This window comes from Hippocampus bargibanti, linkage group LG11 (genome assembly GCF_051943395.1).
Source record: "Hippocampus bargibanti isolate YZ-2025 linkage group LG11, ASM5194339v1, whole genome shotgun sequence".
Classification (NCBI taxonomy): Eukaryota; Metazoa; Chordata; class Actinopteri; order Syngnathiformes; family Syngnathidae; genus Hippocampus; species Hippocampus bargibanti.
The window spans coordinates 4077348-4104656 of NC_142744.1; the positions used below are offsets into that span (position 1 = coordinate 4077348).

At 41.1% G+C, this 27309-nt stretch overlaps 3 protein-coding genes across 5 annotated transcripts; 1 reads left to right on the top strand and 2 right to left on the bottom strand.

Annotated features, from left to right (window-relative positions):
- Positions 1 to 289: 289 nt before the first annotated feature.
- Positions 290 to 6092, bottom strand: pak1ip1 (PAK1 interacting protein 1). The gene is made up of 10 exons (XM_089008766.1): positions 5797 to 6092; positions 4516 to 4678; positions 4331 to 4451; positions 4091 to 4165; positions 3970 to 4022; positions 3745 to 3890; positions 3556 to 3653; positions 2328 to 2427; positions 2123 to 2258; positions 290 to 685 (listed from the first exon to the last, which is right to left on the bottom strand). Exons 1-10 carry the CDS (start codon positions 5872 to 5874, stop codon positions 546 to 548), a joined length of 1110 nt encoding a protein of 369 aa, XP_088864892.1. The 5' UTR covers positions 5875 to 6092; the 3' UTR covers positions 290 to 545.
- On the bottom strand, positions 1239 to 27250 carry cc2d1b (coiled-coil and C2 domain containing 1B). 3 transcript variants are annotated; one of them, XR_016116485.1, is made up of 27 exons: positions 27222 to 27250; positions 26847 to 26959; positions 26622 to 26775; positions 25953 to 26053; positions 25739 to 25831; positions 25490 to 25636; positions 25058 to 25409; positions 23948 to 24072; positions 22682 to 22754; positions 22536 to 22604; positions 22336 to 22463; positions 22191 to 22263; positions 21977 to 22113; positions 20903 to 21005; positions 19659 to 19831; positions 19464 to 19589; positions 19093 to 19151; positions 18897 to 19013; positions 16695 to 16768; positions 16124 to 16182; positions 15973 to 16024; positions 15805 to 15904; positions 14673 to 14763; positions 13663 to 13785; positions 13560 to 13582; positions 12165 to 13490; positions 1239 to 1287 (listed from the first exon to the last, which is right to left on the bottom strand). XR_016116485.1 is itself a non-coding variant. In XM_089008762.1 (26 exons), exons 2-25 carry the CDS (start codon positions 26907 to 26909, stop codon positions 13571 to 13573), a joined length of 2601 nt encoding a protein of 866 aa, XP_088864888.1. In that variant the 5' UTR covers positions 26910 to 26959; positions 27222 to 27250; the 3' UTR covers positions 11749 to 13490; positions 13560 to 13570. The 3 variants fall into 3 exon arrangements, 2 of the variants coding, with proteins under 2 accessions (XP_088864888.1, XP_088864887.1); XM_089008762.1 differs by lacking the exon at positions 1239 to 1287 and having other exon boundaries at positions 11749 to 13490; positions 19659 to 19828; XM_089008761.1 differs by lacking the exon at positions 1239 to 1287 and having other exon boundaries at positions 11749 to 13490.
- LOC148891205 (uridylate-specific endoribonuclease C-like) lies at positions 6387 to 11515 on the top strand. The gene is made up of 7 exons (XM_089008767.1): positions 6387 to 6471; positions 7276 to 7375; positions 7543 to 7654; positions 9062 to 9183; positions 9255 to 9367; positions 10756 to 10909; positions 10986 to 11515. The coding sequence occupies exons 1-7, from the start codon at positions 6461 to 6463 to the stop codon at positions 11244 to 11246; spliced, it is 873 nt and encodes a 290-aa protein (XP_088864893.1). The 5' UTR covers positions 6387 to 6460; the 3' UTR covers positions 11247 to 11515.
- Positions 27251 to 27309: the final 59 nt, after the last annotated feature.

Consider the following 27309-nt stretch of genomic DNA (forward strand, 5'->3'; position numbering starts at 1 on the left):
GGCCACAATGTTACAAATGTATTTATTCCGATGCATATGTGGAACTGTCGTGGCTTGGAATTGAAGCGGATTTACATGGGACATGTGATGTGAGAAGATCTCTTTCCATCAATGGATGCTACAGCTGCGTGTTTGTATTCAACATTTAGCTTGTAGTAGACGTTACACCATGATCCACTGCTGAAAAGGCTGCTTTGATCCTCTCCTCTTTCATCTAGAGCTGCTTCATGTCACAAAGAGGGTACAGAAAGTGCCGAAGAATGAATGACTCTGTCTTTGTGTTGTCATATTATTTGTTATCTAGTTTTATTTATTTTTTTACTTTGTTACTTCCGGGTTGAGTGAAGGCTGGCGCGTGTGGTACTTCGGTTTGAACAAGACCATTTTCTAAAACTAGTTTTGGATTAAGTCTTAAATTAAGAAAAAAAAATACACCAGTTGCTGGTACAAATATAACTAATTTTTTGAGGGTGAAATATGTGACATCTACGTGGAGTCTTTGTACACTCAAAGAGGGGTGGATCTTTTTTTTATGATTAAAAAAATTATTTGGCTTCCTCTTGTTGCCCAGCGAGCTTTCTCGTCTTCCTCCTCTTCTTCTTTGGCTTGCTGTCCTCTTCCAGGATGACTTCTTCATGTGTGAAAATGGGCACTTGCTTTGTCTTCAAACGTCCCCTGGCCTCCTCTGCAGGCACATGGACAAGTCAAGAAAAAAAAGAACTATGCAAAAATTCATATTCGTTTTTTAAGCAAGAATAGTCGTATGAAGAGAATATAAAACAACAATTTGATAACGTTTTGAGGGGAAAAAAAAAATCCTAAATGTAATTTTTTTACAAGACTTACAATTTCACCCCAAAAAATAAAACGACTGTATTTTCCGGTGTATAAGGCGCCTCCCCCCAATGAATGGTGTGTTTTCAAACTTTTTCCGCATGTAAGGCGCACCAGACTATGAGGCTCGCTTTCAATGAATGAAAAAGGTTTCCCAAATGTATAAATAATTAAACGTTTCCAAATACAGTGATACCTTGGTTTATGAACTTAATTGGTTCCCAGACAGAGTGTGTAAGGCAAAAAGTGTGTATCCCAAAAATTAATTTCCCATAGGTAACCATTAAAATTAGAATAATCCGTTCCCAGGTCCCCATAAAACAATTTTCTACTTTCTAATTTTCTAAGCCTTCAAACTACACCAAATATACCTTGATTTATGTATAAGAAATGTGCCATGGTATTATAATTAAAGAAATAAACTGTACTGTATGATAAAATGGTTTTATTTACCTTTGTGATGGTCGTTGATGGAATGGAGTGGCCGGTTTCATCAGCATTAAACACTTGATGAGGAACGTAACCTTCTTTCACCATCTTGAGGAATGATCCCTTGTAGGTGCTTTTTCTGCGATAATTTTACCTTGTTCCTCATCAATTGTGTTCTGTTTAGCTGAGTTGATAGCTTTTTGCATCAAGTGTACAGATGGCTTGTGCCGGTTGTTTGTGGAGCCTGATTGATGGGGTATTTTAACCTTGCAGTCTACACTGCCGTTGAACTATCAAAGTTGAAACTCTTTCACTGTCGTCTGCCTGTCTCTTTAATGTTCAAACCACCCCCACTCACTGCTGTGTTCTTGACCAATCACGTGGCTTTAACCGAAGACTGGGGGCGGGGAATAGAGGACAAAAACAGTCGGCTGCCATTTTGTTATTAGGAGAACGGGCTCTTTCGCGAACGACACATCACTCATTGTGGCAGGTCCGTGTGTATCCCGAAAAATAGTTCATATGCCAAGGTAAAATTTTCAGAAATTTAACGTTTGTAAACCGAAAAGTTCGTAAAAAGAGGTATCACTGTATAAGCCAGACCATATTATAAGGCGCTAAAGTAGAGGCTGGGGTTACGCACTGCTTCTACAGGGGAAAATGGAGTCGTCGGTAGCTGCTGACAGTAGTTAGGAGACATGTTGTGGCCCAATATGACATCACATAAAAGGCACACCTAAAATATAAGGCGCGGGGTCATCTTTGGAAGAAAATGAAGGCTTTGAGGTGCGCGTTATACACGTGAAAATACGGTACGGGATGTGAAACAAGTAAGTATCTATATTTTCCCTAGCTCTACCTTGTGACGTTGTGGCCTTGACTCCTTTAACGTCTTTTTCTGCGGTGCGCTGTGGCGTGGAAGGTTTCCACACGGCAAGACAGGTCAGCCTGGCTGTGGTGTTGATCTCCCCCAGCAGAGTGGGACATTCCAGCTCCTGTCGAGTGACACCATCGGTTGACAAACAAAAGTGTATTTTGACAGTGCAGTTTGGAGGTTGACCGACTTTATTCAGATGGAGTTTCCACATTTTGATGTAACCGTCATTGGAAGCCGTGACTAACACGCAGTGGTCGGACATCATGAAACTCTCGACTGCTTTTACCCTGTGAAAGAAGAGTGACACACCTCAGCACTTAATGTGGTTGTTTTGGGCTAAAATGATTACAGTGATAACTCGGTTTACGAACCCCTCGGCTTATGAACTTTTTGGTTTACGAACGTTAAATTTATGAAAATATTACCTTGGCATACAAACAATTTTTTGGGATACACCCGGAGCTGCCACAGTGAGTGATGTGTCGTTCGCGAACGAGCCCGTTCTCCTAACAAGAAAATGGCAGCCGGCTTGTTTTGGTTAAAGCCATGTGATTGGTCAAGAACGCAGCAGGGGTTTACAGACAGAGAGAGTGAAGCCATTCCTCAAAAAAGAAAAGGACGTCCAACATTTTTTTGTCCTCTATCCCTGCGTCAAGAACGCAGCAGTGAGGAGAGGTGGTTTAAACATAAAAGAGACAGGCAGACGACAGAGAGAGAATGAGAAAATGCATAGAAAACAGTGAAATTTGGACTCGTTTCAACTTTGATGTAGACTTCAAGGTTAAAATATTCCAAGCAATCAAGCTCCACAAATAACCCGCACAAGCCATCTGTACACTTGATGCAAAAAGCTATCAATCCAGCTAAACAGAACACAATTGATGAGGAACGAGGTAAAATTATCATAGAAAAAGCACCTACAAGGGATCATTCCTCAAGATGGTGAAAAAAGTGTTTAATGATGATAATGAAACCGACCACTCCAATCCATCAAGTCATCAACGACCACCACAAAGGTAAATAAAACGACTTTATTATACAGTACAGTTTATTTATTTAATTATAATACCATAGAACATTTAGTATACATAAAATAAAGTATATTTTGTGTTTTACTGCTTATAAAATTATGTTTTATGGGGACCTGGGAACGGACTATTCTCATTTTAATGGTTTCCTACGGGAAATTAATTTCTGGGATACACACTTTTCATCTTACACACTCTGTCGGGGAACCAATTAAGTTCGTAAGCCAAGGTATATCGGAAATCCAAATACTTTTTCCGGGTCTACTTTTTTTTAATCCTCAGGGTTATTGTTCACAAAAGTGCACACGTATGGTTTAAAAATGGTTTGTTTTCGATATTGTGAAAGATGCATCACATCTCCTCTAAAATAACTGTTGAATTGCATACCTGGTTTCATGGGCCTTGAACTCACACACCCATTTCTCTTTGGCAACATCACACAATCGCACAACTTCATCATCACCGACAACAGCCAGGGTGGAGTTCTGGAACCAAATAAGCAAATAAGATACAAAAAAAAATACTAAGAGTTAGTTGGGAGGCATCTATAAGGAGGGTGAAAACGGACAAACTGACATTTAAGAAGTTGATGGCCGAGATTCTTTTGGGGTTCTTGAGCGTGCTGGTCAGCGAAGCCGTTTGTAGGTCGTACAGGTCTAGCTGGTCATGGATGACCACTACATATTTATCACCGTCCGGAGACCATCGCACAATGTGGGCATCTAGACACACACACACATATTTTGACCTCAAATGACCCTCATGGAAAACCGGTGTAGCATTTTATGGCGAAAGACTAACTTTGTTTGATGTTTTTGATGAATGCCGATCTTCCGTTGATTAAATTCCATGTACTGAAAGACAAAGTGAAACATTACATTAGCGGCTGTGGCATTTATTGTCTTTTGTGTGTGCCTCTCACCGCAGTGTCTTATCAGTGCCCACCGTCAGTGCAAGTCTACCAGACGGATGTACAGAGAGCGACGTCACATGACCTCTGAAGAAAGAAAACAAGTGAATAAATTTAAGGATTACAAATAAAATCTCAAATTACAAGGAATAAAATGTTTCCTTTCATCATATGAGGTGCCCATATTGCATTTTTTCCCGCCCTTCAGAATATATTCGCCCTCCCCTCCTCATAGCGCAACCCAAGACAAACCTGTGCGCTTTAATGGACTTGAGACATTCCCACTTCTTGGTGCTCCACACACACAAGAGTCCGTCCTCTCCTCCGCTCAGCAGATGGGTATCACCATAAAACTCCAGGCAAGTGATGGTGCCTAAGGAGTATTGGTTTTCAGAAACATCGTCACGACAACTGCAGTCCCCAAAAGCGTTACTCACCATTGTGATGGAGGAGAGCGCCATGTTCCACCTTCTTGTCCATGTCATACAGGCGCATGGTCTCATCTTTGCTACCTGTAACCACATATCTTTTGCTGGCCACTACCGCTGACACAGACGCTGTGTGTGCGTGATGTGTAAAGTCCGTCTTGGCTGTCCACTCCTAAAGCACCGCAACCCAAAAAAAAGCTATAAAACATTAGGTGCACAAATTGAAGGGAATCCAGCAGTTTAACAGTATGGTTGTTTTTAGTTGTTTTGTAACACTGTTTTCATGTGAAATTAGTCTTGTTTTTTTGTAACGCATTATGACCATTTGTCAGCTCTTAAAGGACAACCGGCACATTTTTTTTTTCCGAACTGACATCAGAAAAATGCTTTATAGCATCTAAAATACTCAAAATATGCAGGCTGATATTTTTAGTCAAATGCAAAACACCAATAAAAATGACTTAAAGTGTCCCAAAACTACTTCAAAATGACCTCGGAGATGCCGAGTTTCAGAAAGTCCCGCCCCCTTGTTTGTGACATCTCGCCAGGACGTCTTGCCTGGCTCGAGAATCAAAACAATGGCTTCAGATTCGGAGAAGATGCTTTCCTGTTACTCATCCAGTTATGAATATGATACAAATAGTTCTGAAGAGGAAAGCATAAATGTTTGCAATCGATTAAAGAAATCCTGCCGTATCAATTCGAGCAGTCAGGACTCCAATGTAGCGTTCCGGAAAATGCACAAGATGGCGCCCAAGCTCCGTTGGAAATGACCTGATTTGTCTGCTGGGAATTTGTGTCAACTCGTATCAAATAGTAGTCTTGGTGCAACACACACACGATTCACTATCACGTTATTTATGTGTTTTCCTTCTAATTTCACCATCAACACGGATCAACACAAAGTTTTCAGACCAAACAAAATACCCAAAATGCATGGTGTGTCGTTCTCTCGGTCACCGTCGTCCCAGACGTGACGTCACGTCATCAACTCGAAAACAAGACTTCCTGAATATTCAGCACGAGTCTTAAAACGTAAAATATAGCTATGTGCCGTGGAATCTTTGTAAAATACGCTCAGTGGAAGTCATTTGAAGTGATTTTACAAATTATGGACACAATTCGTCCGGAGGCGTCGGTTGTCCTTTTAACTCACACACTTGATCCCGCATTTTCACGGGATTTCAAAACCCCGTTATCGAATGGCTTTAACTAGAATCACTAATGATGCCCACAGATAACCTGAAATTGTATCGTAGAGATAAACACGCAATGTGAAAAACAACTTACAGTCTGGTCAGTTGGAACACGGTAACCAAAGACAATTTGCTCGTAGCATCCAGCTACGAGCTCCACGAAGGCGGCCATGACAGCAAACTAGCTCGGATCTTGCTTCTTTTTTCCTTGTCTCAAGCTCTGACACCTTATCAAACCAACGGTAAATGTATCACGACTAATAAAAACACAAAATGCGGGCAAAATTCGCGCAAAAGAGCAATTTGGCAACCGATTTAAAACAATTTAGCCTTGTGCTCGCTAACACACGTGAGGAACCATAACAACGCTAAGACCGTGTACTACACATGCGCGATATCGTTCTTCTTCGTCGTCATTAGCCCTCATGGGTGCTCTAGCGCCACCAAGAGGAAAGGATGTCCCACACACAACAGTAAAATTGACGAAAATGAACTAAAAGTGCGCATTAACAAAATAACCGATACAAATGAATTAAAGAATAAACCTGTTCTTTTAAATGTTAATGTCTTTATCCTATAAATAAGGATATCACGAGGTAGGGATACGCCCGTGTCAAAGTGGGCGGTAATCATTGATCTTTCCCTTTTTTATTGGCTGGTTTTCACCATACGTAATGATTGGCAGACAAAACTAACTGCGCCAAAAAAACGGTGCTTTTTCCGCTCCTGCGTAAATTCTCCCCTACCTGAACGCAACAATGGCAAGAAGGTAAGTAAAAATTGACCAACCGATTTTGTAAAAACTCCATTTCTGTCATTTATATTGTAATTGTGAGTTGTACGTCAAGACCTGGAAACGTTATTAACACTCCAAATAGCAAGTATTTAATGCAAACAAACATGGTTGTAAAGGAGATGCACCCTCCCACTTGTGTGCTTCCTGCAATGGACACCAAAGTTTAATGATCGTTTTTTTAGTTTCCTTTTGAAAGAAAAACTATTTTGTACGATGTGTCTAATGTTACTTAGTGTGTTTGTGTGAAGGTCTAATGATGATTAGTTACCCAACAAAAAATAAAAGTCACACGACCCATCCAGCTCAATATAATGAAGTGGGCGGTTATGTAAAAACGGTTGAGCAACCCTTCAGCTAGAATCCAGAAAATGAACACTTTGCATTCACCTTGGGGGGCAAAAAAAAACGTTAATTCATTACATTCCATGAAAAATAATTTCACAGGAGTAAAAATATATGTATTACAAGCAAAGCAATATGTTTTCATGAAAAATAAATTCTTAACATGAATAAAGTTTTTACAAATATTATTTGTAGGGAAACTGTTGTCATTGCACGTTAATGGAGTCCACAATGTATTATTGTTAGCTATCTAGCTAGCTTTATATCTATTTGAGTTACTTCAGGGTTGAGTGAACGCTGGCGCACCCACAGAAAAACTTATCCTGTGACTGTGAAGTGACCTTGAGAGTTTTGAAAGGCGCTTATAAATGAAATGTAATATTATTATTATTACAATATGACTTTTTTTCCATTTTTTTTTTTTTACTTTTTCAGCCAAGTGGCCAATCAGGAGTTGTCTGAGGTGTTAAATGATCTGTGGCGCTTGGATGTTAACCGCCTCAAGCCGGGGACTGATTACATCATTGCCCCTCAGGTGAGTACACACTGCACTCATCAACTGTCAAGCTCATTACTGTTGATTTATGCTAACATCTGCCTGGTAACAGGGCTTTTATTCTCTATGCTATCGCAACTATGATCCTTTTCTTATGTGGCAGTAAATTCCGTATTTAATAATCTGGTTATTATGCCACTTCACAGAGACGAGCCGGCTACGTGGCTCAGGGCAGCAACTATGCCCGGGATCGAGCCCGTGCGCCACTCTTTCAATACGTCGATGAGGGCAAACTGAGGAGCATCGAGACTTATGCACGTATGGCTAAAATACATTTTATTTTGAAAAATATATTAGGGGTTGGGGGAGTATTATTTTCTTGACAAGATGCGAGTGAATTAACTCTGAATCATTCCACTTTGAAATATATCAATATACATACTGTATATAAAATGTTTTTTATTTATATACAGCTCCCCTACTTACGAACATTTGAGTTACGAACAACGGTACATACAAACATTTTTTTGTAGTAACATATGTAGTATTCTATCCAGTTGTACATGTACATATTTTTATCGAGCATATATTTTATTACATGTTTATTTTTCAGTATAAACCAATACAGGTTACTTATACAAGCCTTAAAGGACAACCGACGTCACTTTTTTGTTTTTTAACTGACATCACAAAAACGTTTTATAGCATCTAAAATACCCAAAACACGCAGTATGATATTTTTAGTCAAATGCAAAACACCAATAAAACACTTAAAGTGTCCAAAATCTGCAAAAAAATGAGCTGTGAATTGGGCATTTTCAGAAAGTCCCGCCCCCAGTTCGTGACGTCACGCCAAGACGTCTAGCATTGCTAGTGAATCAAAACAATTGCTTCAGATTTGGAGAATATGCTTTCTTGTTACAAATAGTTCTGAAGAGGAAAGCATACATGTTTGCAATCGATTAAAGAATTTATTTGTGCTATTTAGAGGCAACATTGGGGGTAAATCTCTCTACCAAAAAAAAAAAAAAGAGGCACAAAATGGCGACCTCCTGTGGCCACCTCCGTTTCCACAGGCTGATAAATTCCTTATATGGCGCTTTCCTTATATTCCTTATATGACGCCCTCTTCTGGCCTTCTGGTGGCTTTTGGGTGCAACACGAGGTCCCCAGACCAAACAAGTACAGCAAAATACGTTGACGTGATGGAAGGACCGCGAGACACAAGTTTTCAGACCAAACAGAGTACCCAAAATGCATTGTGTGACGCTTTCCCGGTCAGGGGCGTTCCAGACGTGACATCACGTCAGGAATCGTTACCAACTCGAAAACAAGACTCCTGAATATTCAGCACGAGTCTTAAAACGTAAAATATAGCTGTATGCCGTGGAATCTTTGTAAAATACACCCAGTAGAAGTCATTTGAAGCCATTTTACAAATTATGGACACAATTTGTCCGGAGACGTCGGTTGTCCTTTAAAACATACATTCCATACAAAATATAGCACTGAATCAAGTTACGAACAAATTCACCTTACGAACGACCGTCCAACACGTATCTCGTTCCTAAGTTGGGGAGCGTCTGTATTTCAAAAGACAGAGCTATCAACAGCAAGTCCCAAATCCTATCAAAATAAAAGTCAAAATGGCACATAGAGACTCAAATACAGAAAGTATAAGTGCAAGTGCAAGTCACAATAGAAATCTAATTTCCTGTTTTTCAGACTTTATCAATTTGCTGGACAACTACGAGACGTCGACAGGCGTGTCGGAGTATGTGACCCATGAGGAGTTTCAGGAGAACCATAAGTTCCTGGACGCTATTTTGGAGACAGACGTCATGAAGGTGGACTGTTGAATAGGACAACAAGCTAGCTGAGAAAGATGTTAGCATGTGCTGTTGTTTTGCACTCACAGTGCGCTCACCAGTACTTGGTCAAGAAGAGACAGTCGCCGCCAGATGTGACTAGTTTCAAGAAGCAGCTCTATGACATCTGGTTTCGTCTGTATCACCGTGACAGGAGCGGAGGGTGAGATTGCATTGTTATTGTTTATTCTTTTAACTCAGATTTTAATATTCTTAATACATAATAATAATAATAATAATACATTTCATTTATAAGCGCCTTTCAAAACTCTCAAGGTCACTTTACAGTCACAGGATCAGTTTTTCTGCGGGTGAGCAGCGGCAGCCACATGCGCCAGCGTTCACTAAACCCAGAAGTAACTCAAATAGATAGAAAGTTAGCTAGCTAGCTAACAGATAGCTAACAGATAGCTAATAGATAGCCGGCTCGACAGTTAGCTAACTAGCTTGTTAGCCATATAGCTAATAAATTTGTTCGTGTTATTTTTTCTTGCTAGGGGTGCCGATAAAACGCTGGTCAGACCTCTGGCAATGTTTTTCCCTTCCGCAAGGGGGCAGCATTTGCCTTTTGTCCATGTTAGCGCTTTGTTACAGCTTCAACTGTTGTTAAAGCGCCATATAAATTAATATGTACTGTATTTCGTACAGCCGCCCTCATTTCAAACTCAGATAACTCCAGATTCCAGATACAGTAAAGTCTCGTTATATCGATATCGGATATATCGATAGTCCCGGTTATATCGATACTATTTCTATGCAAGCACGGAGAAAATTACATGCAAACAGGGTCGGATATATCGATAGTCCCGGTTATATCGATATTTTTTCGGACTCCCTTGAATATCGATATAACGAGACTTTACTGTATTAGCATATTTGACAATAAAGCTGACTTTGACTTTTTGACTTTGATTCGTATAGAAGGTCAGAAAGAACGTCCCCGCAGCTAGCTAGTTATGTAGCTGGCTATTTATCCATTTGCTATCTGTCTAGCTAGCTAACTATGTAGCTGCCTATTTATCCATTTGCTATCTATTTGCTATCTGTCTAGCGAGCTATGTAGCTGGCTATATGGCTATCTAGCTAGTTAGCTAACTGTCTACCCGGCTATCTATTAGCTATCTGTTAGCTAACTAGCGTTCTATCTATTTGAGTTACTTCCGGGTTGAGTGAACGCTGGCGCATGTGGCTGCCGCCGCTCACCCACAGATAAACCGATTTTGTAACTGTAAAGTGGCCTTGAGAGTTTTGAAAAGCGCTTAGATATCAAATGGATTATTATTATTATTACTTTGGAATTAACTTTTTCTCTGATAAAACAATAGTCTAAGGTTTTCACTGCTGTATTGAATGTTTATGCAGTACTAAAACTCAATATTCTATGAGTCGTGGAATTCTAGTGACAATGACAAAAACCCTGGCACTGGAGTGGACACATTTTTTGCACATCATCTGGCAATTAATGAGTTAGGATGAGGTCTTATAAAAGGAAGCAAAAATGATACCTTCTCATCTATTATCTCGTCATCATTTGCTGCTGGTTGCATCCAGGGCGGACTCATGCGGCTTCGAACATGTGTTTGTGGGCGAGACTAAGCAAGGTCAGGAGATCACCGGCCTTCACAACTGGGTTCAGTTCTACCTACAGGAGAAGCACGGCCACATCGACTACAAAGGTTACAAAGCGAGGGACAATAAAAACACAGTAAGACAAATGCAAACAATCGTCGAAGCAAACGGGCGTTACCGTCCTCTTAACAGGAAGTCACGTTTGTCCACAGCCCGATGAGGACGACCATGTGCTGAATCTCCAGTTTAGCTGGAAGGGCCTGGTCAAGCCGGTGGGCGGTTCCTTCATTGGGGTCAGTCCTGAATTGGAGTTGGCCATGTTCACCGTGGTCTTCCTGGAGTCTGGAGACAAGACAACCACGCTGGAGGTGAAGGTGGATGAATACGTTTTGCATCTGGTTGTCCACAGACATGGCCGTTCCATCGGGTCATCTTACCCAAAACTCCTCAGTAGCAACCATCGGGATTTGTAGCTTGTTTTTTTTTTTTTTTTTCAATAAAAATGGACACACAAAGAAGTTTCAAGAGAACAATGTGTTTTTGAATATTTCAACATATCTATTCAAAATAAAACATTTTTTTTACAGTGAAGTTGAAAATGAGAAGTCACCTTGGTAATCATAATTTGTGTCATTCATTATGTTACACGAGGTGCTACTTATTCTACAGTTGTCATAATTTTAATGAGACTGTAAAATGAAACAAAAAATAAAACAGGAAGTAGAATCCTCCTACAATAAAAGTATTGAATGAAAGTAAATGGACTGTAATGTGAAAAATCACAAGAACGCACAAGACATTTGGTTAGAAGATTTGCAAGAAAAAAACAATCCGTTCCATAACGACCATAAAGTGACAATAGAAACAAAAACAAAACAATCAAGACTCGTGATAGCACTTGCTGACGGCTGCCTACTCGGCGCCATCTTGGACTTGTTCCGGTTAACGTGATAAAAGCTACAAAGAGAGACAGAGCACAGTACAACCAAATTTTATTTTTAAGATAATATTAAACTGAACTGACATCCATAATCAACCTAAACAAAAAAATGAGCATGCGTCTTATTTTTCCTCAGTACAATGCTAATAGCGTAGCAATGTTCGTGCATTTTTTGGATAGTTGCGGCAGATAGTGATACCTTGGCTTACGAACTTTATTGGTTCCCAGACAGAGTGTGTAAGGCGAAAAGTGTATCCCAAAGATTCATTTCCCATAGGAAAACATTAAAATGAGAATAATCCGTTCTCAGGTCGCCATAAAAAATTCTACTTCTACTTTTTTTAAGCCTTAAAACTACACAAAATATACCTTAGTTTATGTATAATAAATGTGCTATGGTATTATAATTAAATAAATAAACTGTACTATAAAATAAAGTCGTTTTATTTACCTTTGTGATGGTCGTTGATGGCTTGATGGAATGGTGTGGCCGGTTTTCTCAGCATTAAACACTTGATGAGGAACGTAGCCTTCTTTCACCATCTTGAAGAATGATCCCTTGTAGGTGCTTTCTCTGCGATAATTTTATCTAGTTCCTCATCAATTGTGTTCTGTTTATCTGGGTTGATAGCTTTTTGCATCAAGTGTACAGATGGCTTGTGTGGGTTGTTTGTGGAGCCTGATTGATGGGAAATTTTTACCTTGCAGTCGACACTCTCACTTTGAAGTATTAAAGTTGAAACTGTCATTGTCATCCGCCTGTCTCTTTAATGTTTAAACCACCTCCCCTCACTGGTGCGTTCTTGACCTATCAAGACTGGGAGCGGGGAATAGGGGACAAAAAAAGTCGGCAGCCATTTTCTTTTTGGAGAACGGGCCCGTTCGCGGACGACACATCACTCCTTGTGGCAGCTCCATGTGTATCCCGAAAAAGTTCGTATGCCAAGGTAAACTTTCATAACGTTCGTAAACCGATGTATCACTGTACTTGACAGGCTTAATTTGTCAATATGGCTTCTTCTTGCATTGGTTAGCTGCCTCACATCAGCAAAGCCCCTTTCATGCAACATCTTTTTCTTTAATTATTTTGATTCGTTGTTATGACATTTTGTTTTATTTTTACCGGAATTACAACACTATTTTTTTTCAAATATGAATCAAGCAATAATTCTATTGTGTCCCGTGTTTTTTTTTATTTGACATTCATTACTAATCTGGTGACATGAACATAAAAAAAAGGAAAACAAAAATGAAAAAAAAAATCCATCAATCCTGCCATATTTTTTTCTGTTCCACAACAGCACTTTTTATTTTGCTCTTTTCATTAAAGGCATATCTGTACCAAATTGCAATTTTTACCCCTTTCCAAGAAATATTTCAAGCCTTTCTTTCCACTAAATCGGTTTGTAACATCCAAAGGAAATTCCACTGTCAAGTTTCTGCATGTCTTGCTTGCTAGCTTTTCGTTTGTATGTGAACAAATTGTGCGTGCTAACATATTACGCCGAACCTTAGCTACGAATGGCTTCGGATGATTTTTCACAGCAGCATGGATTAACTTTGGTATATTATTAGTGCATAGACACCACTTAGGCTTGTACGTACAGTCTTAGAGATGAAGTCTTACACTTGGCCAACATATGTCGCCAAATGCCTTATGAGTGACTTGGGGAAGCAGCTGGGTGTCTTGCTACTGTGCAAATATTTTGAAAAAGGGGGTCGGGGGTTAAGGGGTGAGAGTTGGTCCACCTCCTGAGTAAGATCGGTTGCCTTCCACCTGCACAAGCATGAAGCATGGTGGTCAAGCTTATTGGCGTAGCAATCGTGGTAGATGTGGTGTACTTACATCTTGAAGGTCTAGATGAGAAGCTATTTTTTAGGGGGGGGGAACACAAATGAGAAGTGGTGGAGATGGAATGGAAATGTGTGGCAGTGTGGTGAGTGCGTACCTGGGACCGCTCCACCACCAGCCAGCGCTCTGTGCTTGCCTGCGTGTCCTGCCCGTTTAGGGGCTCTCGGAGGCGGACACGGACTTCCACGCGACCGCCGGTCGGCTTGCGGCCATCCATCACCTGACATGAAAGAGGCCATTTATATTAAAGTGACATTAAAGAGACAGGCAGACGACAGAGAGAGAGTGACAAAATGGATAGAAAACAGTGACATTTGGACTCGTTTCAACTTTGATAGTTCAAAGGCGGAGTGTAGACTGCAAGGTTAAAATTCCCATCGATCAGGCTCCACAAATAATTTGCACAAGCCATCTGTACATTTGATGCAAAAAGCTATCAAACCAGCTAAACAGAACACAATTGATGAGGAACAAGGTAAAATTATCGCAGAAAAAGCACCTACAAGGGATCATTCCTCAACATGGTGAAAGAAGAAGGCTACGTTCCTCATCAAGTATTTAATGCTGATGAAACCGGCCACTCCATTCCATCAAGACATCAATGACCATCACAAAGGTAAATAAAACGACTTTATTATACAGTACAGTTTATTTCTTTAATTATAATACCCTAGCACATTTATTATACATTAAATAAGGTATATTTTGTGTCGTTTTAAGGCTTAGAAAATTAGAAAGTAAAAAATTATGTTTTATGGGGACCTGGGAACGGATTATTGTCATTTTAATGGTTTCCAATGGGAAATGAATTTTTGGGTTACACATTTTTCGCCTTACACTCTGTCTGGGAACCAATTAAGACATACTACATTAAAGGCGCACTACATTAAAGGCTGTGGTTACGCACCACTACTTATACAGGGGGAAATGGCTGCTGACAGTTGCGAGACCTGTTGTAGCTCAAAATGACTTTACATATAAGGCACACCTGTGTAGTAGGCGCAGTGTCATCTCATGAAGAAAATCAAGGCTTTTGGGTGCGCCTTATACATTGGAAAATACGGTAGTTCATTGCGCAATCAAGTCGACGCTTTAATTCTGCGTTACCTCGACAATCTCCCTGATTTCACTGTGGGACTCCAACTCCTCCAGCTTCACATGCGCCGTTCCGATAGGCTTGTCGCTCCGCAGGAAGCCGCTTTGCATCACACACACATACACACAGGAAACGTTAGTGGTGTGTCAAAATAAAGGCACTGTCATACCTGCTGGTGTTCATTTTATTGCGACTTGGTTTTCTGCCAGCCTTGGTATCTTCTAGAGATAGTATTCTGCAATTTTTAAGGACCAAGTGGCTTTGATTTTTATAGATATGACTAGTGTGTGCGTTTGGATTGATTCGTTTGGTTGGTTAGTTTTTCTTTTGGTAGGTTTCTACTTCCTGTTATCTGTTTGAATGAATTGTGATACAGTGATACCTCCGGTTTTGACCTTAATCCAGTCCAGAAACCTGTTCAAAAACCGATTTGTTTGAAAACTGAAACATCACTTTCCATTATAATCAATGTAAAATGTTTTAATCTGTTCCAAGTCCAGAAAACACATTTTTAAACCACTTTTAACTAATCTAGGCATAAACATGTAATAATAGAGCAGGCCATTTGTAAAATATTATAAAAACAAACTGTAATATGTTTTATTTTCACAATTTTTAACATCTCTCTCTGTCTTCCACAGGGCGTGTTGGGACGTATCCCAGATGGCCCTACACGAGGATAACGTCTGATTTGCGGCGATCTCAGCCAAAAACATCTGTGAAAAAATAACTTTATTCAACAACAGTATTGCGTCGGTCACAATGAGGAAGGCATGACACAAGGAAGGACGTGACGTATAAGGAAGCAGAGGGTAGTGGAGTGGCGCATTCCAGTGCGCTCAGTTTGGTTGAGAAAACGAATTTCGGTTATATACCGAGGCATAAAAAAAAATAAAGATAAATAAACTTTTGCTTAAAAACAGAATTGGACGAGAATCGAGACGTTCGAAAACCACAGTTTCACTGTACCGTGCAGCAAAAATCCCTAATGTCCAAAAATAGTCAAATTAACATTTGTCATAAATTTAAACGCCTGGCCCGTCCTGATTTTTTCTGGAACTTGTAGACAATGTTAACCAACCTATACCAGATATGTAGCGTTAGCATCCCTAGCAAACTCACTGGTTGCCGGACAAGACTCACCCTTTATGCAGCAGCTCCAGCTTGAGACCTTTAGACGTCACCACCCTCCTAAAGCCGCGGTGATTACGGTTGATTGACAGGCTGAAGCTCTGGTTGTACTCTGGCGCATGAAAATGATGTTACTTGAATGAGGAACGCAGGGAGAAATCGCACGCAATGAGTCTCAACCTGGACAGTTGGTGTTCTTGATCACGTTCGTTTTGTGTCTCTGCGGTTGCTCCTGGAGGCACAAATTTCGAATAGATGTGAAATAAATGTAAAAAAATAAATAAAAAATAACAACACGAGAAGGAGCTAATGAAAATCTGAGACGGCTCACTGTGCTGGGATAGGGGAAGTCGAACTTGACGTAAGCATCCAGGTCGTTCGTTTGGATGCCTGCAGAAAGAAGTGACAGACATATTAACGCATTTACTGGCAGACAATGTGCAAAACTGTGTCCACTCCAGTGCCAGGGTTTTTGTCATTTTCACTCAAATTCCAGGAGCCACAGAAGAATATTGAGTTTTAGGATTACATAAACATTTAATGCAGTGTAATAAAACCTTAGACTGTCTTCTTGCATCAGAAAAAAAATGTTAATTCCTAAATTATATGGGTCTGGAGTTATATGAGCTTGAAATGAGGGCGGCTGTACAAAATACAATGCGATACATATATATTAGTTTATATAGCGCTTTAACAACAGCTGAAGCTGGAACAAAGCACTAACATGGACAAAAGGCAAATGCTGCCCCCTTGTGGAAGGGATAAACATTGCCAGAGGTCTGGCACGTGCTTTATCGGCACTAAAGCAAGAAAAACCAAACCCTAACGAATTTGGGAATGGGGCGATATGTGATATTTTCAATTGCAGAATAATTTGTGAATGGCAGCAAAAGGTCACGTACCACTAGGAGCAGGAAGATTCATGCCTTTCACAATAACCACCACCATTTCTGTGCTGCTGAGATCCGGGAACATCCTGGAAGAAATTATACAGTAAATGTAGTGCAGTGATCATTTGTCTGCCTTGTAATACAATATGAAAATAGCACACAATTGTGTAGTAACACAAAAAAATTTAAATTAATAATAATAATAATAATACATTTAATTTACAAGCGCCTTTCTGAACACTCAAGGACATTTTACAACAAAGACAACACACAAAACAGTAAAATCATGCATAAAGCAATAAATAATAAAACAGCATAATAAATTAGACCATGTAAGCAAGTTTAAAGAGGTGGGTTTTCAGGTGAGATTTGAAAGTAGGAAGGGAGTCAATGTTGCGAATGTTGGGTGGAAGTGAGTTCCAGAGTTTAGGAGCGGAGCGGCTGAAAGCTCTGCACCCCATCGTTGTGAGACGGGCAGAGGGCGTGTAGAGGTGGAGGGAGGAAGAGGATCTGAGGGCCCGAGTAGGAACGGAGATTTGAATTAGGTCAGACAGATAGGGGGGGGCAAGGTTATGGATGGCTTTAAATGTAAACAGAAGTATCTTGAATTCAATACGGAGTTTAACAGGGAGCCAGTGGAGCTGTTGGAGGACAGGAGTGATGTGGTGAAATGAGGGGGTTTTTGTGATGATCCGGGCTGAGGAATTTTGGACTAGTTGGAGTTTATGGAGACATTTTTGATTGACCCCGAAAAGAAGTGAATTACAATAATCGATACGGGAGGTGACGAGACTGTGGACGAGGATAGCAGTGGTGTGAGGGGTGAGAGAGGGACGGAGACGATTGATATTGCGGAGGTGAAAATATGCAGACCGGGTTATGTTATTTATGTGGGAGTGAAAAGATAGTGTGCTATCAAGGATGACACCCAGGCTCTTAACCTGAAGGGCGGGGGACACGGTAGAATTGTCAATGGTGAGAGAGAAACTGTTTGCTTTGTGAAGGGTGGATTTTGTACCGACAAGGAGAAGTTCAGTTTTTTCGCTGTTTAGTTTGAGAAAGTTATGAGAAAACCAGGATTTGATTTCTGAGAGGCAAAGTGTAAGGGATGCAGGTGGAAGAGAGGCGTCGGGTTTACTGGAGAGGTAGAGCTGGGTGTCATCCGCGAAGCAGTGAAAATTAATTCCAAATTTGCGGAAGATATCACCAAGGGGAAGAAGGTATATAATAAAGAGAAGGGGCCCCAGGACAGAACCTTGGGGCACACCAGAAGACACAGGGGAGGACCGTGAAGTGAATGAGGTAATTTGGATAAACTGTGAGCGGCCAGTGAGGTAGGAGTGAAACCAACTGAGTGGGGTGTATATTGTACTGTATATATGGGTTGATGCAATACAGCTACATATATCAATATACCTTTTACTTGATACTTGCACTATGTACAGTTTTTTTTATGCATTTACAGTATACATCTCAGTCTGCTGACTTTTTTTTACTGTGCTTAGAATATCTTGTTTTCTATCCTTTCACCCACCCCACACCATCCCCTTTAAAATTGCTGCTGTGGACTGCAAATTTCCCCATTGTGGGACGAATAAAGGTTTTCTGAGTCTGATTTTCTGAGTCTGATTCGTCAATGGATGCTAAGTCTACATTTTTATTTTCAAACATCATGCATGCTGTGCTCACGACGTCTGTGAACCACTGGTGAAAAGAGATGCATCTGGGAAAGTAAAAATGAGTGCTGGTTGGTCCCCTTGTGTCTGAAAAGGGGGCCACGTTCTAAAATTGATAGGGCCCGATTTAACTCGATTGCCAAAGTAACTGAAATAAACCAAAATACATTCATTGGACCATGATATTCCTAAATTGCAAATGAAAAAACATTTGAGTAAAATCTATTTTTGTCTAATATACTGTATCAACAATTTTAATTCAAGTGAAAGAATGTATTTACACAGAAAAAAAAACATTTTCAATTTTCTTTTGTTACTACACAATCAATTATGTGCTATTTTGATATTCTATTACAGTGAAGACAAAGAAAACAAACGGACTTTGATTCTCAAATTTTTCATCTATATCCGGTTTAAAAAAAATAAATAAAGTGTTGTATTGTCAATGTTTTATGTGTTCTGGTGCATTCACGTTATTTCATGTTCAATTTTCCGAAAAGTATTTTGTTAAAGCTGTTTACAGTTAATGTTTTCTTACCTGACCGTGTGGAAGGTTCTGTCTTCAAAGTGATGTTTAGGGGGAGGCAGACCTTTACTTTGAGATATCTTTAAGACCTCCATACTCTTTTTACACGACTCGGCCATCTTCTCGAACCTGACACAGACCAACCCCGCCAAAATAAAAGTCGATTTCCAATGGATGCGCCAAAAGCTTTGTCATCGTTATCCCTTACTTGGTGGTCTCTGTAATGTTTCCCAGGTGGGTGAATTGCTTGGAGTAAGTCAAACATTTCTAATAGGAGACATAAGAGCGAAGAATGGTCGGTTACACACTGCAAGGATTGAAACAAGGGCACGGAAAAAATCCTACTGCACCCTTCGCACCCTGCTCACCACCTCTTCCAACTAGCAGGCAGACGCTACCGATCCATGCGCACCAAATCCAGCAGACATTTAAACAGCCTTCGCCAAACAGTAAACCCAAATCTAACTGTATAGTGCCTCTTTTTTTGATGATGATACTAGTGCAGCGTGTTCTACCGGAGACAAATTCCTTGTGTGTTCTCCATACTTGGCCAATAAAGATGATTCTGATTCTAGCTACCTCGTGCTGCTCTTTGAGGATCTTGATCAACTGCGCATAGAGCTGCTCTGTCTTCTCCGAAAGCCCCACATCGCTATGGTGCACCAGGATAAAGTCCTCTTCCTCATCACCGGGGGGCGACGGCACCTGTCAGCCATTGTTTCCCGTTTATATCACAAGTTCGTATTAGTTTATTTGTATGAGGTGCTTTCTCACCGCACTGACGTCCAACGCTTTTCCGCTGCGCGCTGCCTCCATCATGGATTCAAGACCTTTGGCGGTGCGAAGGAAACTCTTGGCTTGCTCCATGTCGCTCTTCTGCTTGGCGTGCAGCGCGGCCTTCATGTACTGCTTGCGGCGGCCCTCGAGGAACGCCAACTGCTGCGCTGCTGGAGGACCAAGAAGATGTGACACAACGTCAGAACTACATTGGAATCGTGTTTGTATTATTAGTTGCATGTGTGGGACTGTCGCGGCTTGGAATTGAAGCGGATTGACGTGGAACAGGAGATGTGAGACAGTTTCTTTTCGTCAATGGATGCTACAGCTTTGTGTTGACTTTCAACATTTAGCTTGTAGCAGACGTACACATTTCACCATGACGTCCCTTGATCCACTGGTGAAAAGGACACTTTGACCCTTTTCTCTTTCATCGAGAAGTGCTTCATACAACAAAGAGGGTGCAGATCGTACTGAAGATTGAATGACTGCCTTTGTCTTGTCATATTTTGTTTTTGTTCTTTTGACTTTAAGATGGCAGCTCCTGTATTTTGTTTTTCTACTTCTTCCTTTCCTCTTCCTTCCATAACTTTGCTGCAGTGAAATGTAAATTTCTCCACCGCAACACAAACAAAGGCTAATCTAATCAAATCCAATGTTTCTATTTTAGCAGGAAAAGATGCATATATCACAAAAACAGGCAGAGGAGGACCAAAGTAGAAGAATAACTAGTAGGAGTAAAAGAAATGAGTCAAAGATGAAGTAAAAGTAGTTAAACTGGTACAAACAGAAAATACGTGGGTAAATATCGTTTAAGTAGACAGCAGAAGCAAAAGTAAACAAAAGTAGGAGAGGTAGAAACAGTAGAAGTAGAACAAGTAGGAGTATCGGTAGAAGCTAGCTAGCTTTCTATCTCTGTATTTAATAGTGACGTTCAGTGTATTGGCTAACAAACTATCTAGCTTGCTAGCTATTAGCTATATAACTATCTAGGTGGCTACCTATCTGTTGACTATCTACTCGCTGGCAATCTAGCTTTCTATCTATTTACATACTTCCAGGTTCCACCCACAGAAAACTTATCCTGTGACAGTAAAGTTTTGAAAGGCGCTTATAAATGAAATGTATTATTAATATTGTTATAATAAGTGAAACTACAAAAAGAATAATATGGAGAGAAGGAGAAGAAACAGATGAAGTACAAGTAGTAGAAGCAGGAAATGACGCATGGCATGACTGACCTGCAGGTGAGAGGTCTCTAGCGGTTGTTCTCTCGGGCGAGGCAGACGGAGACCTTCTTTGACCTCGTGACACAGCCGGGACATTTAGTGTGCTTTTCTTTCGCTAAAAATAAATAAATAATACAGTGATACCTTGGCTTACGAACTTAATTGGTTCCCAGACAGAGTGTGTAAGGCGAAAAGTGTGTATCCCAAAAATTAATTTCCCATAGGAAACCATTAAAATAAGAATAATCCGTTCCCAGGTCCCCATAAAACAATTTTCTACTTTGTAATTTTCTAAACCTTAAAACTACACAAAATATACCTTATTTTATGTATAAACAATGTGCTATTGTAGATAATTAAAGAAATAAACTGTACTGTATGGATGGAATGGAGTGGCCGGTTTCATCAGCATTAAACACTTGATGAGGAACGTAGCCTTCTTCTTTTCTTCTTTCTAATTTTACCTTGTTCCTCATCAATTGTGTTCTGTTTAGCTGGGTTGATAGCTTTTTGCATCAAGTGTACAGATGGCTTGTACGGGTTATATGTGGAGCCTGATTGATATGAATTTTAACCTTGCAGTCTACACTCTGCCTTTGAACTATCACAGTTGAAACGAGTCAAAATTTCACTGTTTTCTATCCATTTTGTCACTCTCTCTCTGCCGTCTGCCTGTCTCTTTCATGTTTAAACCGCCTCCCCTCACAGCTGCGTTCTTGACCAATCACGTGGCTTTAACCCAAGACTGGGGGCGGGGAATAGATGGACAAAAAAAATGTCGGCAGCCATTTTCTTGTTAGGAGAACGGGCTCGCGAACGACACATCACGCATTCTGGCAGCTCCTTGTGTATCCCGAAAAATAGTTAGTCTGCCAAGGTAAAATTTCCGAAATTTAACATTCGCAAACCACAATGTTCGTAAGCCAAGGGGTTCGTAAACCGAGGTATCACTGTACTTTAAACTTTAGGCTCTTTCACAATATGCAGCGTGAGAGCTGTAATAGAGCTGACAAGTGTGCAAAATCGATTGAGCAGGATCACTGTGTGGAAAAATCAAAAATAGTAAAAAAAAATAATACAGTCCACCTCCACTTCCTTCTCTTCTTCCTCATCTGCACTGCCAGCATCATCATCAGTCGTGGACAGCTTGGAGGCAACCTCCAAAGCGGTAAATAACCCTTGCTCGGCCGTCGTGGCCTTTTGGCCTGGGATGGGAGGAAATCCTATTCAAAAAAACAGATAAAAATTATAAATAAATGTTACCAAATGACATTTCCGACACACCACTGACAAACATTACCTGGCGGAACAGGTAGCTCATCAAAGTTGACTGTTTTTCCCGCTTTATGAGCTCGAATGGCGCTTTGGTATTGCTAGCGGAGGAGGAAGATGGTGGATGTCAATGAACGTTCACAAGCACAGAAGAGCACGTTTGTCATTTGCACCTTAGCAATGCGGTCGTGCATGCGAGCCTTCCGCTCGTCGCCGCTCGCTTTGGCCTGAGAAGACGCCTCCACGTACTTGGCTCGCCTCTGCTCCAGGGCCTCCAGTGCATCCTTGGGAGCTGGCGGTGCTAACGGGCAGGATGACAACTGTAAGTTCCAAAAAAATTTGCAATTCATATTGTTGAATTGGATCATGGCACCTGGAGCTGAGGAGGACGATTGGGGGACTTGCGCGTTTTCCTTGACGGATGCTGAAGTTCCACTTGTACCTTGTGACAAACGAAGTTAGAAAAAAAAACTGAAGCTTCTTAACCATAATTATTTTTAGGATAATGATGTTACCAACCTGGAGGTGGAGGCAGGCCGCTCAGGTCAACAGCTTGTCCTTGTTTCAAGGCCTCGATCACGGAATTAAACTTCTGCCTCAAAATGGCAAAGAGGAAAAGTTTGTTTCGGCTATTATCGATGTAAATGTTTCTTTAGTCGTCATCTGTACTTCTTTGAAGGTGTCGGATGTTTCGCTCCTCATCCGAAGAGTTTGGCAGCGAACTAAAGTTGTGCTGGCTCTCGCCAACCTTAGAGCGGGGACCTATCTTAGAGCATGGACCTTTCAAAGCAGAAGTCTAGCACCGCAACATCTGTCCATTTGGAATATATATAGGGCCAGAGATACCAGCACAACTTTAGTTTGCTGACGAAGCTTTTCGGATGAGGAGCGAAATGTCCAACACCTTCAAAGAAGTACAGATGACAGCTGAAGAAACGTTTTCATCGTACAGTATTGCATTTTATTTTGGACAGCTGCCCGCATTTCAAGCTCATATAACTCCAGACCCATATAATTTAGGAATTAACTCTTTTTTTCTGATGAAAGAAGTCTAAGATTTTTTAATAATAATAATAATAATAATAATCAATTTCATTTCTAAGCGCCTTTCAAAACTTCTCGAGGTCACTTTACAGTCACAGGATAACATTTTCTGCGAGTGAGCAGCGGCAGCCAAATGCGCCAGCGTTCACTCAAGCCGGAAGTAACTCAAATAGAAAGAAAGCTAGCTAGCCAATGAATGGTGTATTTTCAAACTTTTTTCAAGCACACTGGGCTATGTGGTGCACCTTCAATGAATGAAAAAAAATCAAAATAAAATATATAGATATATGAAACATTTTCAAGTTTTTCAAATATAAGGCACACCATATTATAAGTACAAGTAGAAGCTGGCGTGACGCACTACTTCTTCTACAGGGGAAAATGTAGTTGTGTCTGCAGATAGTCATTGCGAGACATGTGGCTCAATATGACTTCACATAAAAGGCGCAAGGTCATTTTTTTTAAGAAAATCAAGGCTTTTGGGTGTCCCTTATAAACCGGAAAATACGCTAATTGCTTATTTTGAAAGTCCTGGTCATGTCCCTTGATTTGCGGTATGCATAGATTTTAATTTTGGAGGATAAAGTGCCACAAGTGATTTCATGCTCATTGAAAATCACATTTTATTGTGTCACCAAATGAGGTTGCAAGAACAAACAAAAAAAAAAAAATGACTTCACCAAAACGTTTCAACACAGATGTGATTTGTCGCAAATGCAGATGTGTCCTTTTTGTACGCACCTTGCTGGTTCTGAAGAAGACCATGGCTTGCTGCACCTCTCCTGCTTTCTTGGCTGCCAGGGCGGCCATTTTGTACTCTTGCTCCCTTTGCCGTAACAAAATGGCCACTCGCTTGCTCTCCGCGACTGCAATGAAAAGCAGGTTTCACTTTACAAGTGGTCATTTTGATGCTAGTCATAACTAGATTTGTTGTTTGGTTTACTCAGTGGTGGACCGTCAAGGTCTGCAAAGCCTTCTCTGCTGGCCTAAAAATATCTGAATCACGGACTGATGTGCATTACATTTTGGTCATGAATTCTTATTAAAAATTCGAAATTGTCTTTCAGTTACATTTCAGCTATGATTTGTTCCTAGGGTCAGAAATCTAACTAGACGCCTTCACAATCAGTTTTGCGGGCCCTGTTGCATCAAATGTGTCAATCAAACTGTTGCTCTAACCAATGAGATTTCGATTTGGCAACCTAAAAGGGGTACCAACGCATTCTTGAAGGCGCTGGTCAACGTCAGAGTTTTCACAAACTATGATTGGCTAGTTACTAGCCAATCATAGTTTGTAAAAACTACTCTGATTACAAGCCACAAGTGACAATAGCATACTGGCCAGAGCTAGCACACTGTATCGGTTGCGAGCTGCATAATAATAATAATAATAATAATAATAATAATAATAATAATAATAATTCATTTATCAGCGCCTTTCAAAACTCTCACTTTATCGGAAACGTTTTTTTTCTGTGGGTGAGCAGCGGCAGCCACATGCGCCAGCGTTCACTCAACCCGGAAGTAACTCGAACAGTTCGAGCATCTCCACCCTTTGCATAAGCAAATATATTGTGTTGATTTAATAGCAGGTTTGTCAACCCACAATGGCTGAAGGAGGAGAAGAAATGGATTTGGTTGGGAATTTACTGTTAAAGCCATTTCAAAACAGACTTTTCAAGAAAAGGTCGGTCAGTTATTTCCTGGCTAATGGTCCCCTCCAGTGGACTTGAAGTAAAATCACACCACACTTTTTTCAGTATGGATTGATTCAGACGTAGCACTACTGAAGGCCTAGTGATGAAATCCACGGCCCGCAACTGGGTTTACTTGAATTAAAATGACACTCACCGTCAGTATTCGAAGTGGGCGAGATGTCTGTCTGCTCTGTGGAAGGAACTGCCTGCTCCGGTGAAATAACCATTTGCTCTGAGGAAGGATCCGCCGGTTCCCCTGAATGATCCTCCTGGTCCGCTGCAGGATCCGCCTGCTCCTGTGACGGCTCCACAGCGAGTTTTGGCAGAGTGGTGGATGAGGGCTGTTGCTCCTTTTCACCATCAGGCGTGACGATCTCAGGAGGCGTGGCGAGGGGCAGGGTGGCAGACGTCACAGAACTCTTGGTTCCCGTGGCGACCGGCGGAGGAATCTCCGCCTCGCTCACCTGCCGACCTTTCTTTACTGCAGCCAGCATAGACTCCAGTGTCTGTAAGGGCAGTAAATAGGAGAAATTAACATGATGATAAGAATGGGAATGAATGCTGTAAAAAAAAAAGATAATCACACCTTTAGTCCGCGTTGGAGGCGCCGGGCTTTTGCGCCCTCACCCTCTGTCTTAGCATTGTGCAGCGCAGTCGTGTACATGGTGAGCCTCTCCGCTAATGTGTGCTGCACACTGCCAGGCACAGCAGCCACTGGAGGCATGTTCATTTCCTGTGAACATAGATGAAAGTCAAGCATGGCGTTTCTGATACCTCTAGTGAAATGAACAATGAGTTGAATTAGCGCATTTCAAAGTCAAATAAATGTGTGTACCTGCACTAAAGGTTGAGCAGCCGCCATCCCAGATGAAGATAAAATGACCTCAGGCACCGTGTCATCCTGGCCTACGACTTCCTCCAGCTCAGCCTGACAGGGAAAAAAAGCAGACAAATCAGCCAATAACAACAAAGCATTATGACCGAGTCAACATCATAGAGAAAAGGAAATTGGAAACTATTAAAGGCTTTCTGATCGCTAAAGGGCTAACCAGTAGGTCTTCATCGTCCTCCACGTTGTCGTCATCTTCATCATCCACGTCTCGCATACACTCATCAGCCATTTTGGCGATGTCCTCCATGGGCAGTGGGCCTGTAACCCAAATCACGTGAAGTGACAATAATTATTCAGAGTACAAATTGGACAACAGTAACAATAGTAATAGTTATTACTTTTGACTTCAAGATGTTGCCGCGAGAGTGGCTGCCTTTAAAGCAGCTCCTGTAGTTTGATTTTTCTGCTGTGAAATGGAAATGTCTCCACTATGAAACATACAAAGGCTATTCTAATCTAATAGGAGCTAATTGTGCATTGCATAGATAAATACAGTAAAGTCTCGTTATATCGATATCGGATATATCGATAGTCCCGGTTATATCGATACTATTTCTATGCACGCACGGAGAAAATTACATGCAAACGGGGTCGGATATATCGATAGTCCCGGTTATATCGATATTTTTTCGGACTCCCTTGAATATCGATATAACGAGACTTTACTGTAGTCATTTTGGCCATTATTTATTAGAGGGGGATTAGGTCACTTAAGAGCCCACTGAAAGCCCAGGTCAGACACTCACCCGCTACTGATATAGGCATAAACACACATCTAAAACAAAATGCTTGTTAAGTATGTGGGTGCTTTGTTGTTCCAACTCACTTCTTCCCTTGCGCTTGGCTTTTCCCCCGACAGCACTCGCCGCTTCGCCCCCAGTGATAGCTGCCAGCTCAGCCTCTAAATCCGGGTCGTCCAAACCCTCTTCGCCAGCCATCGTCATCATGTCCTCAGGGTCCACGCCTAAGAAAAGGCCCATCTAAGCCGCAAAGATGGAGATTGGCTTTAAAGACTTTTCGAACAAGGTCTCGGTTCCACTCTTGTTGTTACCTGCTTGGCAGCGGCGGCGCCCTTTCCTCTTGGGAGGGGCTCTCTCCTCTTCTTGCCGAACATGTTGTTTGTGAATTTAAAGTGGCTCGTCAACGATGGAACGCTGGAACAAACTAAAAGACACAGCGAGTGACCGTGTGAGTAAACGAGTCTTCCTTCAACCAGCCACGCAGTTTTCCAATTACAATCATGTGAGCGGCTGTCAGGTGCCTGTCCCCGAACACATACACACAGTGGTGACGTTAGCCCGTTAACTAGCAGTTAGCTTATTGGCGATCTCCGGCGGGGATAAACGCATTTGAGAAATGACTAAAGAAAACGGCGGTTTAGCGAGAATAAACAACACTTTGACAACTGTCTTATTGTGTATTTTACCCGATTGTCCAGCATTTCATCGGGAACTGTACTTTCTTCTTCAGAAAATAACTTGTTCTTCGTCGTCGTCTCGGGTGTAATAACCCGT

Coding starts and splice junctions, on each gene's coding strand:
- pak1ip1 (XM_089008766.1), bottom strand. CDS start 5,874: ATGGCCGCCTTCGTGGAGCTCGTAGCTGGATGCTACGAGCAAATTGTC. Junction 3,654..3,744: donor CGGCCATCAACTTCTTAAAT/GTCAGTTTGTCC, acceptor ATTTGGTTCCAG/AACTCCACCCTGGCTGTTGT. Junction 686..2,122: donor CAAGGCCACAACGTCACAAG/GTAGAGCTAGGG, acceptor ATGTGCCTGCAG/AGGAGGCCAGGGGACGTTTG.
- LOC148891205 (XM_089008767.1), top strand. Junction 7,376..7,542: donor ATTACATCATTGCCCCTCAG/GTGAGTACACAC, acceptor GCCACTTCACAG/AGACGAGCCGGCTACGTGGC. Junction 10,910..10,985: donor CGAGGGACAATAAAAACACA/GTAAGACAAATG, acceptor GTTTGTCCACAG/CCCGATGAGGACGACCATGT.
- cc2d1b (XM_089008761.1), bottom strand. CDS start 26,909: ATGTTCGGCAAGAAGAGGAGAGAGCCCCTCCCAAGAGGAAAGGGCGCC. Junction 22,605..22,681: donor CGGCCTGCCTCCACCTCCAG/GTTGGTAACATC, acceptor GTTTGTCACAAG/GTACAAGTGGAACTTCAGCA. Junction 22,464..22,535: donor ATCGTCCTCCTCAGCTCCAG/GTGCCATGATCC, acceptor CCTGCCCGTTAG/CACCGCCAGCTCCCAAGGAT.